Source organism: Mytilus trossulus, chromosome 11 (genome assembly GCF_036588685.1).
Source record: "Mytilus trossulus isolate FHL-02 chromosome 11, PNRI_Mtr1.1.1.hap1, whole genome shotgun sequence".
Lineage (NCBI taxonomy): Eukaryota > Metazoa > Mollusca > Bivalvia > Mytilida > Mytilidae > Mytilus > Mytilus trossulus.
This window is the reverse complement of record NC_086383.1, coordinates 5783752-5802799: the sequence shown is the minus strand read 5'-3', so window position 1 is coordinate 5802799 and position 19048 is coordinate 5783752. Positions and strand designations below refer to the sequence as shown.

General features: G+C 32.0%; 2 protein-coding genes across 2 annotated transcripts in view; one reads left to right on the top strand and one right to left on the bottom strand.

The window, feature by feature from the left end:
- Positions 1–2723, bottom strand: part of LOC134691607 (carbohydrate sulfotransferase 15-like) — a gene marked incomplete at its 5' end in the record, with an annotated part of 28273 nt that extends 25550 nt beyond the window's left edge. Inside the window, one exon of the mRNA XM_063552174.1 lies at positions 2646–2723. Within this exon, the coding sequence (XP_063408244.1) occupies positions 2646–2723 (78 nt within the window). The remainder of the gene's footprint in view (positions 1–2645) is intronic.
- A 9776-nt stretch (positions 2724–12499) lies between these two features.
- Positions 12500–16789, top strand: LOC134690673 (uncharacterized). The gene is made up of 2 exons (XM_063550669.1): positions 12500–12680; positions 14068–16789. Exon 2 carries the CDS (start codon positions 14088–14090, stop codon positions 15972–15974), a length of 1887 nt encoding a protein of 628 aa, XP_063406739.1. The 5' UTR covers positions 12500–12680; positions 14068–14087; the 3' UTR covers positions 15975–16789.
- The last annotated feature ends 2259 nt before the right edge of the window (positions 16790–19048 follow it).

The following is a 19048-nucleotide window of genomic DNA, read 5'->3' as shown; positions in this document are numbered from 1 at the left end:
TTTAAAGGGGATTTCTGACCGTAACAATAGTTATTTATAGTTTATGTTACCTTTGAAAATCTAGCAATTATAATGATGATTAAAACCTTTTGATATATGTTTCGTACTCATTATTTGATTAAGATAAAAAGAAAAAAAGCTATCATTATTGTTTAATTGCAAGGGTCCTTTAAGTGAACAGAACGTGAAATTCTTTTACACGAAAAGTGCACTCTTTAACACGAAAAATGCACAAAACGTGGCACTCTATTACACGATGTCCCTATTCTAACATAATGTGGCTGCGTTTTTATACATCCTACACGGCTTACTTAAGCAGGCTCACTTTGACAAAGGTTTACTGCCAATCGGAAGAAGATCAAAAGTGACAATATTTATGGGCGTTTTTCAATAAAAACGTATTTTTCTTGTCCCAGCCACTTTAAAAAAAAAAGTGTTTGATCTTTGCTTGTAATTTTCTATGCAGTCAGTACATTGAATTAGATTTAACATTTTTAAACAAAAAAAAACAGTTTATTTTTAGAGGGATTGATAAGATATTGACTCCTGAATGGTCCAAAACAACCAAACTGGCATGTCCCTAGACCGCCTGTTCAACATTGATACTCTAAAATATCGTAAAAAAATGAAGAAAAACATGTTTTTTTTACTTTACATACGTTCTTTAATAAATCAAAAGTATCTTCAGAGCCAACATCTTTTAATAAACAGCTTTCAATATAGGTATTCTAATTTCAGAGGGTGTGTCCCTCACAAAATGTCCACTACGAAACGGAGTCATTAAAATTTGCCAATAAACAGTTTTATAAAATCAATGTAATTTTTTTTTTCAAGAGATATAAATATTAGGGTCTTACAAAAGGAGTGATGCTTTTATAACGGCAATTAAATTATTGGTAAGAAAAATTGAGCACATCAAATCGACCAGAGTGATACCGTATTTTTGATAATGTCCACTAGGAAACGGGTCAAATCTCCTTCGGTTGGGATCCCGCTAACATGTTTAACCCCACCACATTATTTATGTATGTGCCTGTCCCAAGTCAGGAGCCTGTTATTCAGTGATTGTCGTTTGTTTATGTGTTACATATTTGTTTTTCGTTCATTTTTTTTTACATACATAAGGCCGTTAGTTTTCTCGTTTGAATTGTTTTACATTGTCTTATCGGGGCCTTTTATAGCTTACTATATGCGGTATGGGCTTTGCCCATTTCTGAAGGCCGTACGGTGACCTATAATTGTTAATGTTTGTGTCATTTTGGTCTTTTGTGGATAGTTGTCTCATTGGCAATCATACCATATCTTCTTTTTTTTTTTTTTTCAGTATCTGGTTTTAAAATTATGAAAAAATATCAGTGTACAGCTTGATAAATGCTTTGATGAATACAATCAGTCGTAATATAGGGATTGTGGGGGTAAAAACATGCGAACACGTCCCTTACGAAACGGTCCCCTACGAAACAAGAAGGGGAGTAAAACGTTTCGTAGTGGACACTACATGTACCACTACCATACAGTCTTTTGTAAATCTCTTTTAAATTATATTCGTGCAAAACAAATAACAAGGGTTAGTTTCATGTAATTTTTTTTATGTTTTTATTAACATATGATAGGGTTGATGTCAACTACGAAACTTTTTGTCCACTACGAAACGCATCAAAATGTCCACTACGTAACATGAGTTGAACATTCATATCTGAAGTACTGTCTTTATCAATAAAAATGGTTTACCAACTCAGACAAAAAATGATATTTTTCTAGTATTTAAAGTAAACAAACTGGAATGTTTATAGGAAACATCTAAAATTGCAAAATATATGTGTGTTTAGAAGTTTCATAGGGGACTTTTTTTTTCGAAACAGTACACAATTTATGAAAATAATATAATTTTAAGAATATTTAAGATTGCACTTTTTGTTTACAAACAGGTCTAATATAGAGGTATTCAAAAAAACTCTTGAAATTAAATTTTAGACAAGTTGATTTTCCATTTTTTTTTAGGTCTGAAATTTACGTTTTTATTGAAAAACGCCCTTATATGTCCTAGTCATCCATTAACATAGGGGCTAATTCGTGAGACAACATTGAAAATATGATGAAAAAAGGAGGTATTTATGTTTGAAAAAATGCACCAAGCAGTATATATGCTTAGTTTATGAGAGCTGCATTGGAGTTTACATAACATTTGATTATTGGATAAATCTACAGCACAATGGCTACATAAAGTCGCATCGAAAGATAAGTTATAGAGAAAATTATGCAATTAAATAAGGAAAAGCGACAAATGTAGGTGCTAAAATATAAAGAATAGAGAATTAAGATTAAAAAAAAAATGAAGAAAGAACCGAAACATTAAAGATTACAAAATGAAAAAGCCGAACAAAATCCTCTATGTCATGTCCATCCAAGTCAAATTTGTAAAAGTAAACTATTATAGGTCAAAGTACGGTCCCAACCAGCAGCCTTGGCCCATACTGAATAGCAAGCTATAACGAGCCCAAAAAATTATTAGTTTAAGTCCATCTAAACGGAAAAACCAATGGTCCAATCTATATAAAAAAACGAGAATGTTTGGAAATCAAATACAACTACAAACATTGTCCACTCCTAAATGGGATTCGGGTCATAATTAAAAAATCACTTACCATGCAAAGAATGTCCTCGACTGGTCCCTGTATTTTATGAAGAAAACGTTGAGGTTCCAGATCTAATGTTCCAGTACAATTAAAGGGATAAGAAATATCGGGCAAAGAATAGTGCACGAACTTATATTCTGTATTCCGAAAATCCTTCACATTAATATATGAACTGTCAAACACTTGAAATGACCGCACATGCTTGTCACGTGACTGATTATGGACAGTTGGAATCTTAATATGGATATTATTTTCGTACTTTTTGCTCATATATATCCATACAAACAAGGGAATGTATCCACAGAACATAACAACAGAGGCTAGACATCCCAACTTTAATCTGCAACTAGAAATAAAATAAGTTTTGTAGTCACTAAAAACCCAAAGTACTAATACTAAAGTTTGAACATAAGAAATCCTAAAACAAAATATGACCTGATTTAGGTGGATTTGTGTTGCTCAGTATTTGTTCTATTTGTATTGTGATCGTTTTTCCTTTTTCGCCATGACATAATCAGTATGTTTTCGACAAATGATTTTGGATACCTCTCTTGTATGTTTCGCGCACTTTTTATATCTTGTGTTTTGTTTACTGTAACTTGTCTTTGTCGTTTTTGTTTTTTTAGCCTTGACAGTTTGTTTTCAACTCCTGAGGTTTAAAACCCCTTTAGTATCATGCAACTATTTAGAAATAAGACGCAATGATGCATATTAAACTTATGCAATTAAATATGGATTGTAATATTGCTAAAAAGATTCAGAAAATATTATATATTATAGAAAACCAACTCTACCAGATACTGAAGATATATTACATTTAAAACGCAACATTTTGAGGTTTCCTTTTAGTTTGCATGCAGAAAACTATGCAGCATAGTTATATTATTGTACTCTCTATAACTCGTGTCCAGGGTAACTCTAACACAACAATGAAACCTTTAAGAATGACCTGGTTTATATAGACTGGTTTGCTGTCCCTCGTCTACTTGGCATAAACTGGACCCCTGTTGTGTTCACTTATCGCTACACTGACAACAGGTATGGCCTAAATCCCGTGGTCAGAATTCTGACCGCGGGATATGATAATTCGGCGAGACTAGTGCATCGTGTGCTTTGTTTAGTATGTATTATACTGATAGGAAATCAAACAAGAAATTAGCACATTTATAACCCTACTGAGTTCTTAAGGGAATAAAAGATACCGGCTCAGTTTGCCAAGAACATGATAACACGCTTGTTGGTCATTTATCTGCGCTACCACCATGGGGTTAATTAACAGATACTAATTTATTTTGCGGCATCACAGTATTAACATTTGAGGTCAATTTCCTATCACTATAATTGTTCAATTTTATTAGCGAGTCGTTGAATTTGTAAAACTCGTCCAATTAATGCCCATGTGACAATGGAATCAACCCGTCCCTTTGGTGCAAAACTATAGATGGAACCAGTTTACTGCTTGGCACTGGAACAAGGATGACTTAGATACCCGTATGTTGTAAGGGAGAGAACCAACATACGAGTTTCAATAATTCGTAAGTGAGAGATAGATAGTTAGATATAGGAAGATGTGGTGTGAGTGCCAATGAGACAACTCTCCATCCAAGTAACAATTTAAAAAGTAAACCATTATAGGTTGAAGTACGGCCTTCAACACGGAGCCTTGGCTCACACCGAACAACAAGCTATAAAGGGCCCCAGAATTACTAGTGTAAAACCATTCAAACGGGAAAACCAACGGTCTAATCTAACCCGTTTAGATTTGAAACATTGGTATACGAACTTGATAGAACATCTTGTGATAAATTAAGATAACACAAAACTCATGTAAAACATATGTTGTATTGCACAAATGTTGCACCAACTTCTGAAAAATGTGTAATATGCTGTTCATTTCTGTGTGACATTTTGGTCTCTAACTTGTGGAGAGTTGTCTCATTGGTAATCATACCACATCTGCTTTGTATCTCTACTTCCTATAACTGTTGTATCAATAACGAGAAGTTTGTATCTACCTTGCACGGTTTATATGGGTTTGTATGTGCCTCGTGTTTGGTTAATTTATTTTGCAATGTTAAAAAAAATCGAAATAATGATTCTTAAAGATGAGTTTAGACTCTCTTTGATATTGGATAATATTATTATTTGAGAATCAAAGTTCATCAAAAGCTATTATTATGTAAGAGAGTGACCACATTAAAAGCTTTCAGCGCATTTTAGTTAAATATTGTGTACTCACGTTATCATATCCAAATTAATTTCTGAACATTTTTACTTTTGCAAGAAGCTGAAAAAAAATATAACATAAGATTTGTAAAAAAAACAACATAGAAATAAAACGGCGAACTTGTCCAAGAGACAATAACCTTACTAAACAGCTGGTCCGTAATCAACAAATAATGTATTTTACTAGTTAAGAGAAATGGACACCATACTAAACTCCGAACATTATTATACAAGATATCATTATTAGATAAAAAAAAACTCATAGAGAATAACTTGCCATCAGTACAACAAGAAAGGGAAGGGTTGGAACTAGAATTAAAAGTAATAAGAGAAAAAAATGTTAAAGGGACAATTACAAGAGCAAAGGCAAGATGGCAAGTAGAGGGGGAAAAGGGAAGTAACTATTTTTGTAATTTGGAAAAAAAACATTATACAGAAAAAATTATTCCCAAACTTATTCTGGAGGACGAATCTGAGATAACGGATCCATGTATTATTAGAAATGAACAAAAACAATTTTATAAAAAATTGTATACTAGTTCTAACCCATTGTTACTTGAGACTCACAGGAGCACATTTCTTCAGCATGACAATCCTTTTATTACAAAGCCTATTGAGGAAGAGGTGAAATCATGTGAAGGACCTTTATCAGTACAGGAATGTCTGTCTTCTCTTAAACATATGAAGAACTCTAAATCACCTAGTATAGATGGATTCACTGTTGAGTTTCATAAATTTTTCTGGAATGATATTAAATTTCCACTAGTAAGATGTTTAAATGAGGCTTTAGAATATGGAAAGTTCTCTATCACTCAAAAACAGGGACTCATTACCTGTATACCAAAGGAGGGTAAGTCAAAGTTTTACCTTAAGAACTGGCGACCTATCACACTGCTGTGTGTAGACTATAAGATAGCTACAGCCAGTCTAGCAAATAGATTTAAAATGGTCTTGGTAAATATAATTAGTCAAACACAAAAAGGTTTTCTTAAAGGTAGGTATATTGGCGAATGTACTAGATTTATTTATGATCTAATGGAAAATATGGAAGAAGACGACATTCCTGGACTTTTACTTTTAGTCGATTTTGAAAAAGCTTTCGACACAGTCGAATGGTCTTTCATATACGAGGCTTTGCAGTTTTATGGATTTGACCATACATTTATAAATTGGATTAAGGCTTGCTACTGTGATGCTTCTAGTGCTGTGTTGAATAATGGTTATATTTCAGATTTTTTTTCATTAAAAAGGGGGGTCCGTCAAGGGGATCCTCTGTCTCCTTACCTATTTATTTTAGTGCTAGAATTACTAAGTGCAGCTATTAAAAATGACCCTGAGGTTACAGGTGTAACAATTAATGACTCTGAATTTCTGTTGAGTCAATACGCTGATGATTCTTCCGTAGTCCTGGATGATAACCAAAAATCCCTAAATCAGTGTTTATACTTGTTTGATAAATTTTCAGAATGTGCTGGACAGAATGTTGACAAAACCGAAGCCGTATGGATTGGGTCAAAAAAGGGTAGTATGGAAAAACTTTTGCCAGAAAAAAATCTTGTTTGGAACCATTCTGGGAGGTTTAAACTACTAGGTATATGGTTTGAACTTGCTAAAATGGATAAAACTCTATGTAATTTTACAGCCAAGATAAACAGTATCAAGTCATTACTCAATACTTGGGCTTATAGAGAACTGACATATATTGGGAGGGTTGTAGTTATTAAGACTTTAGCACTTCCCATTTTGGTCCAAGTTCTGACTGTCCTTCCTAACCCACAGAAGGGGTTTTGAGGGAGATTCAGAATATATTTTTTTACTTTTTATGGAAAGGAAAACCTGATAAAGTGAAAAGGGCAGTGATAATGTCCGAACACTGTGATGGTGGGCTTAACATGCCCAATATTTATTATTTTTGCTATAGTGTAAAAATGTCTTGGCTGTATAAATTATTAGATCCCCAAAACTACTCTCCTTGGAAAATCTTGCTACTTAGTTATATACAAAAATTTGGGGGGTCAAGATTTTACACTTAAGTCAGGAAGGTTTACTTTATTTAGCAGAAAAAGTTAATCCACTTTGGCATGATATCCTGGTAAATTTTTCCAAGTTAAAAAATAAGCTTAAAGCTGAAAAAAATACTGAAATTTTGACCCAGTCCATATGGCTGAATCCAAACATCAAAATAGATCGCAAGATGATTTTGAGGTTCAAATATGTTGAAAATAGTATATTCTTCATTAATGATCTTATGTCAGATAATAATACATTATTCTCATATGATGAATTTAATAAAAAGTATGATATCAATACTAATTTTGTAGAATTTTATAGTATTTTAAGTGCGATTCCAAAGAGATGGAAAAGTATAATAGAAGGTAGTTCAAAACTGGAAATTATTGAAAATAAATTAATAGATAAAATTAAAAAGGAACCAAAATCTTGTAAATTTTTCTATACATTATTTTTGGAGGATAATAAAGTGTTATCTTTATCTTCCCGTGAAAAATGGGATAGAGATTTAGATATGCAGATTGAGGATTGGAATGCTATTTATTCCATGCCCTTCATCATAACCAGAAACTCTTTTTTTGCAAAACTTCCAATTTAAGATTGTTCATAGGATTCTACCATGTAATTCATTTTTATTGAACTGTAAATTAAAAGAAACTGAACTTTGTACATTTTGTTCAGAAATTAAAGAAAATATTTTTCACATTTTTTGGGAATGTAATGTATCACAAAACTTCTGGCTATCTGTTTTAGATTGGATTAAAAATTATGGCATTCTCCTGCCTTTCAGTGCAAAAGAAGTAATTTTAGGTGTGTCTGAGGATTTTGTCAACAGTAAAATAGTTAACAATATTTTGTTGTATTTCAAATATTATATATACAAATGTAGATGTAAGAACATATTCCCCACAAAAAGTGGTGGGGTAGAATATTTAAAATATTGGATTAATATAGAAAAATACTCTGTATGTTTGTTAACCCCTGTACAAAAAGTAAAAATGGATCAGAAATGGCATTTGTTAGAAGCAGCTTTTATTTAATTTATTTGATTAATTAACAACTTCTTTTTGTAATATTTATATCTTTATCTTATTATATCCATATGACTTAATTGATTTATCAAGTATTACTTTATTTTTAAAATGTGTATCGAATACTGTAGTGTGTAATTTCACATGTTTCATCATCAAAAATAAAATAATTACAAAAAAAAACTCCGAACATATAATGAACATGAAAATCACACACCACACAAATAAAGTCCATGCAGATAATTAATCACCGCAATAATACGTACATCTTTGAACATTAAACATATAAGAAATGCTTATACTAATAGATTAAAATCGCAGCGGTGTATGATTTTGCGTTGAATTACTGTATCACAAAGGCCATAGACGTTGGTTGTATGCTAGAGCATTAGCAATATGACACACACAACATTTGTCTCGTGTGTATGCTGTATGTATCCTCGAGTATTACCAATATGACACACACAACATATGTCTTGTTTGCATGCTGTATGTACCCTGGAGTATTACCAATATGACACACATAACATTTGTCTTGGGTGCATTCTGCTTGTTACTGGAATATAACCAATATGACACACACAACATTTGTCCGGTTTGTATACTGCTTGTTTGCTGCAGCATTAACAATATGACACACACACACACAACATGTGTATCAAGCAGCATAAACGATATGACACGTGACACAATATTTGTCTTGTTTGTATGCTGCTTGTTTGCTGAAACATTAACAATATGACACGGGACACAACATTTGTCCCTTTTCTTTTTTTTTTGAGAATTTGTAGAATCGATTTACATTGGTGTCTGACTACGGTTTTAAAATTGTAACCGTCCGAGTGAACATTTTGAACATAAAAAGTCAAGTTTTTAATTGAAATTTGGTTCTTGGTGTCAATCTGATTGATCACCGCATAAGATCCAGCGGCAAGTATTACATGCATATTCAGGGCTTGCAATTGCAATTAAAAGATGTCCTGTTTTATTTTTGCGATGAAGCAGATTTGTAATTTTCAATGGATATATTCAATATCATAATGAGCATCACTATATTGAGGTCAATGTTGCTATTAATATAGTCTGGTCCCCGACAAACATAAGCTGTGTTTTAAAATAAGCTAGCTTAATCGGTATTCCAAACGGAAAGTATTGTATTCAAACTGTTGTAATTCAATGTTGACCGTAGAATGGCAAGACTAATGTGCATCGAAATATATATGATATTAAAGGGGCACTATCTACGAGATATATAAAAATCTAAAATATGATTGTCTGTTATTCAACCATTAACAAAATTGAAAAGGTAAAATGATAATTCGCTTAAAGCAGCCAGTATGAAATTTCTAATTTTTGTTTCTTATGTATAATTTGGAGTTTACTATGACGTCTATTATCAATGAACTAGTAAAATATTTATTTAGGGGACAGATGAAGGACTACCCCGAGAGCGAGAGTTTTTTTGCAGTATTGTCGACCCTTGATGGCCTTCAGCTGTTGTCTTATCGATGGTTGGGTTGTTGTCTCTTTGTCACATCCCCAATTTCCATTCTCAATTTTATGATTCAATTTTGTCAAAATAAGCTAAGACACATTTATGATGAATTATTAACGTGCGTGTAAATAATCTAACCTCCTTGAATCCGTAGTCATTCGAATATTAATATAACCCCTAAGATAGAGATGGAAAACGCATGGACTGTGTGTGTTCTGTTATTTTAAAGGAAAAGAATGTCAAAATTGAAAGGTAAATCATTTGATTGAATGATTCGATCAACAAAAAAAAATCATTCTTATACCTGTAAAAACGAAGATTAACATATATCTGTAATCTATAACATGAAATTAAACAGACCTAGAAAAATCCAAGTGCACGATTATGCATGTTTGCGCCTGTCCCAAGTCAGAAGCCTCTGTTAGTCTTGTATTATTTTAATTTTAGTTTCTTGTGTGCAATTTGGAAATTAGTATGGCGCTCATTATCACTGAACTAGTATATATTTGTTTAGGGGCCAGCTGAAGGACCCCTCCGAGTGAGGATTTTTTTTTTTGCTACATTGAAGACCTGTTGGTGACCTTTTGCTTTTGTTTTTCTTTCTAATGTCGGGTTGTTGTTTCTTTGACACATTCCCCATTTCCATTCTCAATTTTACTATTGCTATCTATTTACATCTTTATTTATGTCAAGTTATATCGCTTATATTGAGTCTATTTGTTGCACATGGATTTGACAAGTAGTGCCCTTTAACTAAAATAATTTAATTTGTATCTGAAAGATAATGCATACAAGATGCAGCTTTACTTCGAACATAATTTGTTCTGGTTAACGATGTCCATCTCACATACATTTTCAAAATTCACCAACTTTTATCTCATTTACGATTTTTGGCAGTCTTCTGGGCTTTTTTTTGTATCTTGTGTTCTGTTTAGAAATAAGTCATTATCTTGTTAAAAATGTTAAGTACACACATATGACTGGGATACTGTGATAAAAAGTAGAGATTGGGATACATGGAAATGACCCTAAGTGTGAAACATATTGAGCATGAATAATATTATGCTCTTGTTTAAATAATAATAATAATATAATTATCTTAACAAAGTTAACAAAATCCGCACACCCTTGGCTACATAATTTAACAAAAAATTAAAATAAAACTAAGCAAGAAAACAAAACAAAACAAAAACAAAGCAAAACAAAAACAAAACAAAGACCTGATATACATGTATGATCATAGTATTTGTTTTCGAAACATTCAATCTAATTAGAATATTGATCTCTAATTACCTTTTACTTCTCATTTGTATTGTAACGTAATCAGATATCAATATTTTAATTAGATTGCGAAAGATTATATCTGTTAAAAAAAACCGTGCATTCTCATTTTACGCTTGTTATAGTCACACCTTAGTGTAGTCCTGGTATGTTGGGTTATATTGTATGTTTGTCATATGTTTGGTAACGCAATGTCTCGCCGCAGTCTTGGCTATACATTTAACATAGCCATTTTACAGTAATAATCACTATTTTCTTTTTCCTTTTTTTTTTTTTTTTTTAGGTTTTTATGAAACTTCCGCTTTGAACTTTACGGAAGCCGTCAGGGGACAGACATTAATATTATTTTTTTTTTTAATTCGAGATCACGTTTACCGAGATGTCTATAAAAATACATCGTTATCTCGATTAAACGAAATTGTTATATCGAGATTTCGGATTATTATGTCGTTATCTCGATTTATTATATCGAGATAGGCTTCCGTCTACAGAACATTGCAACTTTTAGCAGTTTCCGTTCAAATAAAGTATTTGAGAAACTAGGTACACCCGCAGATAACTACGGAAGCGTATTAGCGCCACACATTATTTTTTTCTTCCTATGTTTGCGTTAAAATGCAAACCTTTGCGTTAAAACGCAAACCTTTTTGCGTTACAACGCAAACCTTTGTGTTATAACGCAAACATTTGTTTTATCTTATTTTGTTAATTAAGATTCAAAGGAAACATGCAGTAGTTATTAATGGAGGGGGCTGTATATATTAAAATTAATCACCTTTGTTGTCATTGCAAAGTAAAATGCTTGCATAAATAGATCATATCAATGACTAATAATGAGCAAAATAATATAAGAAGATGTGGTATGATTGCCAATAAGAAAACTCTCCATCTAAGTCACTATTCGTAAAAGTAAACCATGAAAGGCCGAATTACGGTCTTCAACACGGAGCATTTGCTCACACAAAACAACAAACTATAAAGGACCCCAAAAACGATATTCATGTTACTACTAGTATATATATTACAAAGAAAATTGAGTAAATTGAGGTTTATCATACCTAAGATAAAGATTAACACTGCTAATATAGCTATAACCGAATATAAATATACTTCCAAAGTCAGCTCTCGTTTGAGAAATGTGTTAAGTAGGTTAGATTCCAACAAGCTACCCTTTGGCAATAAATGTATAAAATGAAGATGTTATATTAATAAAATTATGTTCTCTCTATTCACATTGCTACCCAAACATCTCAAAAATACTACATTGTATTGAAATGAAAATTCAATGACTTTCTATCAAAGAATCCTGATCATATTCTGAGATTTAAAAAAATGTTTCCTTATTAATAATTCATTTTAAAGCAGAAAGATCATTTTGACATGGACAATTGTATGACATTATTTTTGATCTTTCAATTTAAATATGACTTTATTATTATTATAATGAGTTGGCCTTGTATGTATGTTTCTTTATTATCTTCTAGTAAATCACACCCAACATGAATGACTGACGGACATATATACACAACTTAATGAATAATTGAAATCAAAAGATTTGCGTTTAACGCAAAGGTTTGCGTTATAACAAAGTTTGCGTTACAACGCAAACATAGGAAGAAAAATTTAAAAAAATGTGTGGCGCTAATACGCTTCCGTAGATAACAGCATTAGAAACGACTAAAACACGAAAAAAAAACACAAGATGACGTATTTTATTACAGCAAAGTAGTTTATATAAATACGTCCTTGTAAAATAGATTAGATTATCGATGTATGACGGATACGTGATACTATATTACACAACATAAAAACATGTAGATAAACCTGTTCCGAACTACTAGGTAGGTCAATATTAGATAACTATATGTTCGACTGGACATTTAAATGTTTGTTGTTCACTGTCATTTTATGAGATTGTTAATAAATAAATAACGTCATCATAAAGAATTCTAAAATTAGTTCGGAAAACCTACTGATAACAATATTCTGTCAGTTTGTATGGTAAGTTTTGTCTTTCTTTATAATTATATATCAAATATTCATATACACAAAAAAATAAAACTTAGATTATACATGACAAACTGGATATTATCATTTCTGATGCATTTATTTGTGTGTTCTAAGTTGATAGAACGTACAATGCATTCTTTCTTAAACCAATTGAAAAAAGTTATAAATAAATTTCATGTTAATTCCAAGTAATCATATTTCAAACCGAAACCGAAAGTAAAAACATACAATGTAGGACAATTTTCAATTTAATATGTATAAATCGGTCTTCGCCATTCGCTCAGGCCATTCGTGTAAATGTGACAGGACGAAAGTGGCGTATGTGCATGTCCCAAATCAGGAGCCTGTAATTCAGGGATTGTTGTTTGTTTATGTGTTTCATATATAATTTAGTTGTTCATTCATTTTTTTAAATGATTAATTCCGTTTCTCGTTTGAATACACCACTTTCGAGTTCATCCGTCACCGGAAAAAAAAAACTCGTCAATTAAGTGCGCCTTTGTAAAATCACAAAAAATACTAAACTCAGAGGAAAATCAAAACGGAGAATCACATGGTAAAATCAAAATTTAATGACAAAAAACATCAAAAACAAATGGACAACAACTGTCATAATACTGACTTGGTACAGGCATTTTTAAATGTAGAAAATGGTGTATTAAACCTGGTTTTATAGCGCTAATACCTCTCACTTTGTACGACAGTTTCATAAAATTCCGTTATATTTACATTGAACTCAACAGACATAATAAATAAAATAGTCAAAATATGGGTACAGCAGTCGTCATCGTGTTACAATTTTTAAAGAAACAGTTTCGCGTGTCTGAAAATGTATACGTCACATATTTTTGTCGTTCAATGTTTATGCACATACAACTTTAAAATTTCACACTGGTAATGTTAGCATACAGGGTTAGAAATAGTCCAAAAGTTCCATAGAATTTAAAAGAATTCACATATGGTTCATTCCACTACGTAATTAGATAATTTTGACGTTTGTGGTTTCATGTACTTTCTAATTTATAATGGTAATATAACATAATGACATATAATAGAACAATAACATACTGACCGGATCTTTTTAAGTACAGAGTCACGTTATATAAAGAACCAACGAAACACAACAATATAACACGTTATAAGACCATCATGTATTGTTTGTGAAGTTGATACGGAATATTTATCAACAACGTCTTGGTACCTTCAGATGAACTTTTTAAGAAAAAATACTAGACATTCTTTGACATACGTACCTCTGGTTCATCAACTTGTTGCTCAGACACTGATGACGTTTTACAAAGTCTGACACCTTAGTTGGCTTGGTTTTTTTTTTATTTAGGTGAAAGTCATTTCATCGTTTAATATTTGTTTTACCTAGGTGGCAAACATTGAAGGAAAATGGAAAAACAACAGAAGCAGCGTACTTTTGAAAACGAAAAAAAGTGGAAACATTTTCTATCTAGTATCAAGAGAGTGCATAATTTTCAAACAAACAATGTATGTATAAATTCTAAAATTAATACAAAATGTCTGGCAAATGAATTTGCGAACAAGTTGTTAAAGAAGAAAGGCGGATTTATTGAGATTAGTGGAAGTAAAAATACAATGGAAACGTATGAACATTTTAATGTTAAAGAATCCCCAACCCAACCACACAATATGGATTTTAACGACAGAGATCACGTGGGCATGTCACGGGCAGACACATGGCCAAAAGAAAGATCTAAATATATAGAACCATATAATATTTCTGATACTGATTCTGCCTGCCGCAAGCTTAGTTTCGAAACAACGAACACAATAGTTTGTGAGTCGTCCGACGAAGAAATGAGTCCGAGTATTTTAAAACCAATTCCTTCGGAAAAGTTCGGTTACCATTGGAAATCACAGCCTCGGTTTGATATTCTAAATGAAATAGATTTGAGTCCAAGTAAAAAAATCAAATTTGAAAAGGAACTATTCGCAGATAAAACGATGGAGAGCCGAACAGAACAAGCAACAGGAAGTTCAAAAGAGGTTCATGAAAAATACGAGCAAGAGAAGGAAGCAACTAAATTAGACAATAACGAACCTGGCACAATATCAATGTCTGAAGACAATATGTCGAGCCATGTTGGAAATGTTAAAATTAATCGGAAAATAGATATCGTTACAAATCCAACATCAATAAAATCAGATATTGATAATTCATACAGGGATACAGTCCGGAGAATCGAAAAGTCAACAGACTTTTCGGAAGCTTTGAGGGATGGGGGGATGGATGGCTCAGCAGAACCAGGAGCAGATACAGTGATAGAGGTGCAGGTAGAAAACAGAAAAGGGACGACAAAAAATAAGGTCGACAATAGGCCTGTCACACTACAAGTGTCAGCAGACGATATTTGCCATATTAAGACAAATTTTGAAATTAATCGTTTACGAGATCGAAATGAAAATATTCCAAAGTCAAAAAAATCTGACATTGATAAATCATGCAGTAAATGGACTATACCAAATATTGCAGAATACTTTGATTTTGATAAATCAGTTCGAAAAATTGAAATGCCGACATATTTTGCCATTGGTGCTGAAAAGGTGTCAGAAAATATTCAATTAGAATTAATTCAAAAACTTCAAGTTTTTAAGTCTGTGCAAAAACACAAAAGCAAGCAAAATAATGATAAGGAAAGTATTTCACATTTAAAGTCTCTCACGGTAACAGAATGCGGAAGTAGGCTGGTACTAGACGCGTTACTTATTCCACTGTGTGCATCGTTAGGCTTAAACATCGAGGTAGATAAAAATATAAATTGCAATTTTCTCCCGAACTGCAGATTTGATTATTGCATAGCTAAAGATGATAAACTAATTGGATGTGTGGAAACAAAAAGTATCAAAAGTTTGAACGACAGCGCCGTTGCGCAGGCTTTGCTGCAATTGGTAATCTTGCAGACGAATTTATTACGAGTTGATGACCCCTTGACCGCCAAATGTCCATTATTTGCTGTTGTTACTGATGGACATAGATTTGTTTATATTCAACTGCAGGAGTCTGTATTCAAATTTGAACACGAAGGAGAAAAGGTTAAAGTTCGCGAAATCGCACATGAAGACGATGTTAAGTGCATTTTAGAACAAATCGGTTACCTAATGAATGAAGCAACCGCTGCACTATTAAAAGGCAATAACTTGGGTTCTTGTACAGTGATAGAGACAAACTCAACGAGTTCAAATAATTTAGTGCCAAATGTAATTAATTTAGATGATCAGAAAAGTGAGAACCCGCATATAATTGTCATTGACTGAGCCATGCGGATAAATAAATTGAACATTAAATCCTGTAATCGAAGTATAAACTCGTGTTTGAGCTTTTCATTTTGTCATTTGACCAATCTACTGACAGTACTGTAAATTCAGAAATTATTGCGTGCATTCATTATTGCGAATTAGTCATTTTAGACTTAAACGCGATTTTGATTTTAACGATTTGGGGGCAAATCCTGCTTAATTCATATTTAAAATAATCTAAAATGCGAGTTTTAATTATTGCGTTTACAACTCGTCTCAATTTTTGCAACAATAAATACCTCGCATTAATTGCTGAATTTACAACTAAAATATAGATCTCTGATTTCGTTAAATTACATATGAGTAGTATAATGAAATCAAAAATCTATGTTTTAATAAGATTGTCATTTGATTTGAGACTTTCCGTTTTGAATTTTCCTCGGTGCTCAGTATTTTTGTTATTTTTCTTTTCACCGATACTAGTTTTTCAATTATCGAAAGTGAAACAATCTTGTCTCGTGTTCTTATAATGTTGGAATTTTCGATTTGATCCGATTTGCCTCCTATTTTTAGTATCAAGTTTAAGCCACTACATATTGATCGAGTTTTCGTTAGCATTTTAAAATTCCAAGAGAAAAAAGGACTTCAATCGAAACTCAAATTATCTAATATTTAAAAGAATAAAACTTTGAGAAGACTGATAAATGGGAAAAAATAGAAATATAAGGGTTCCGGGTTTATTCAGAATACTGTAGAACTGACGACAGGAGATATATTTTGTGTTGTTGTAAACTTTTTAAAGATATGTTACCCCATGTTGTTTAGTTTGTTATTTGTTTATATTTATCAAATGTTATGTTTATTATGTAATTAATCTCGATATTATTTATATGTCAATACATTTTTGATAAATAAAGAGGAAGTGTATTATAATTCAAACGAACTTACCACAATTACATAGTTTGTTATTATCTCCCATTTCAACGTTATAAGTACTTTACAAACGATAGCTCGATAGTTGATTTAATATGCAGAATATATTTTAAATAATACAATTATTGATACGCATTGAACATTTATAATAAGTAGTGTGTTGTATTGTATTTGTGCACCAAAGACAATTGATATGTAGTGTACACAAAGCTATCATAATAGTTCATCATATAAGACAAGGTTACGAAGTACAGTTTTGGAAATTTAAGAATTCATGATTTAAAGTGTTTGGAATTCGCAAACATGATAGACATTGCATATTATTTTCTTTGGTGACCTCAGGTACCCTTGTAATGAATAGTAGATACTAATCTAGTGTATATAAATCTACTGTGATTGTATACCCTAGATTAGTAACTTTTAAATGTATTTCCCTATATAATTTCAGTCCAAAAAGTGTAGGTAAACCAGCAGAATCCACAATATGGATTACTGTTTTCATTTTTTTTTTTATATATATTCGAAATGCAGCTGAAAATAGTCTTTAAATTAATCTAGTATTGATGAAATTTACAACTTAAATGTAAGCTAGTCGTAGATGCTCACTTGAATATACACGGGTATATTAACCACGTTCATATGATGTATATTTAAATATTGTTGGCGAGTTTGCTATAAGCCTGTCATGAATCCGAAAAGTAACTTTACCAGAGCAGAACATTCATGAATATCAGTGGAGTGACAAATTAAGAAAAATGTGCCTATACTTTACGACTCTGACCTTTGTTAGTCTTGTATGATTTTTAATTTTAGTTTCTTGTGTACAATTGGGAGTTAAGTATGACGTTCAATAGCACTGAACTAGTATATACATTTGTTTTTTGGGCCAGCTGAAGGACGCCTCCGGGTGCGGGAATTTCTTGCTGCATTCAGGACATGTTCATTACATTCTGCTGTTGTCTGTTCTATGGTCATGTTGTTGTCTCTTTGACGCATTCATTTTATGGACCGGTAAAATAGCAGGCTAAAACGTTTTTTTTTTGCAAGCTAATACCTAAATCTAACTGTTTTGCCCGATCGCAGCCTTTTTCTGCGGTACAGTTTTTTTTAAAGTGAAAAAAAACTGACATTTGGATTTTCTTTAAAATTTCAGTATTGGAAACCATTTGATTTTTTACTTTTTTTGTTTTTTTAGCATATATAAACATGATAATGGCAACAGTAGTATAGTCTGTATACCGCTGTTCAAAACTCACAAATCCATGTAGAAAAAAAACAAAAACGGAGTAACACACTAAAACCGAGGGAAACGCATTAAATATAAGAGGAGAACAACGACACAACACTTAAATGTAACAAACATAGAAACGGACCAAGCATCATACAAAATCCCACGAAAATAACAAATATAACATCAGAACCAAATACATGAGTTTTTGATAGACAAGTACCGTGACACGTCTTATCGCAATGTGAATGTACACTCCAAAATAAGAGAGAAAAAACGACGCAACGTTAAAATGTAACACACACAGAAACGGAAAATAATATAACAATGGCCAAATTCCTGATTTGATACAGGACAGTTTTAAAGAAAATGGTGGGTTAAACCTGGTTTTGTGACATGTCAAACCTCGCACTTAAATGGCAATGTTAAATATAACATTGAAATGACAACATGATATTACAGGAATACAATTCAAATAAATAGGAGAATGTATTAGACAAAGAAACACATGAGTAATAGATAACAAATGCATCAGGTTTAAAATTCAATACGCCAAAAACGCGCCTCGTCCACACAAGACTCACCAGTGACGCCCAGATATAAAAAATCGAAAGTGAAAAAAAGTACAAAGTTGTACAGCACTGAAGATCAAAAGTTGAAAAGTTTGTGTCAAAAACGGCTATATTTTTAAGCTTGGGATAAGAATATCCTTATATAGAATATGATTTTGCATATTATAAAGAGTTTAAAAAGTTCATGTGTTTCATGTGATTATTTAGATTGTAAAACTAGAATTCCTCCTTATTACCCTTAAGGTGGTATGGGAGTCTAAAATAAAAATGATAGAATTTGTTCATACTTTGCCAAAACGTAGTATCTATTGATATATGTTCAAAAATATAATAAAAATGATAGGTCACCGCGCATTTTC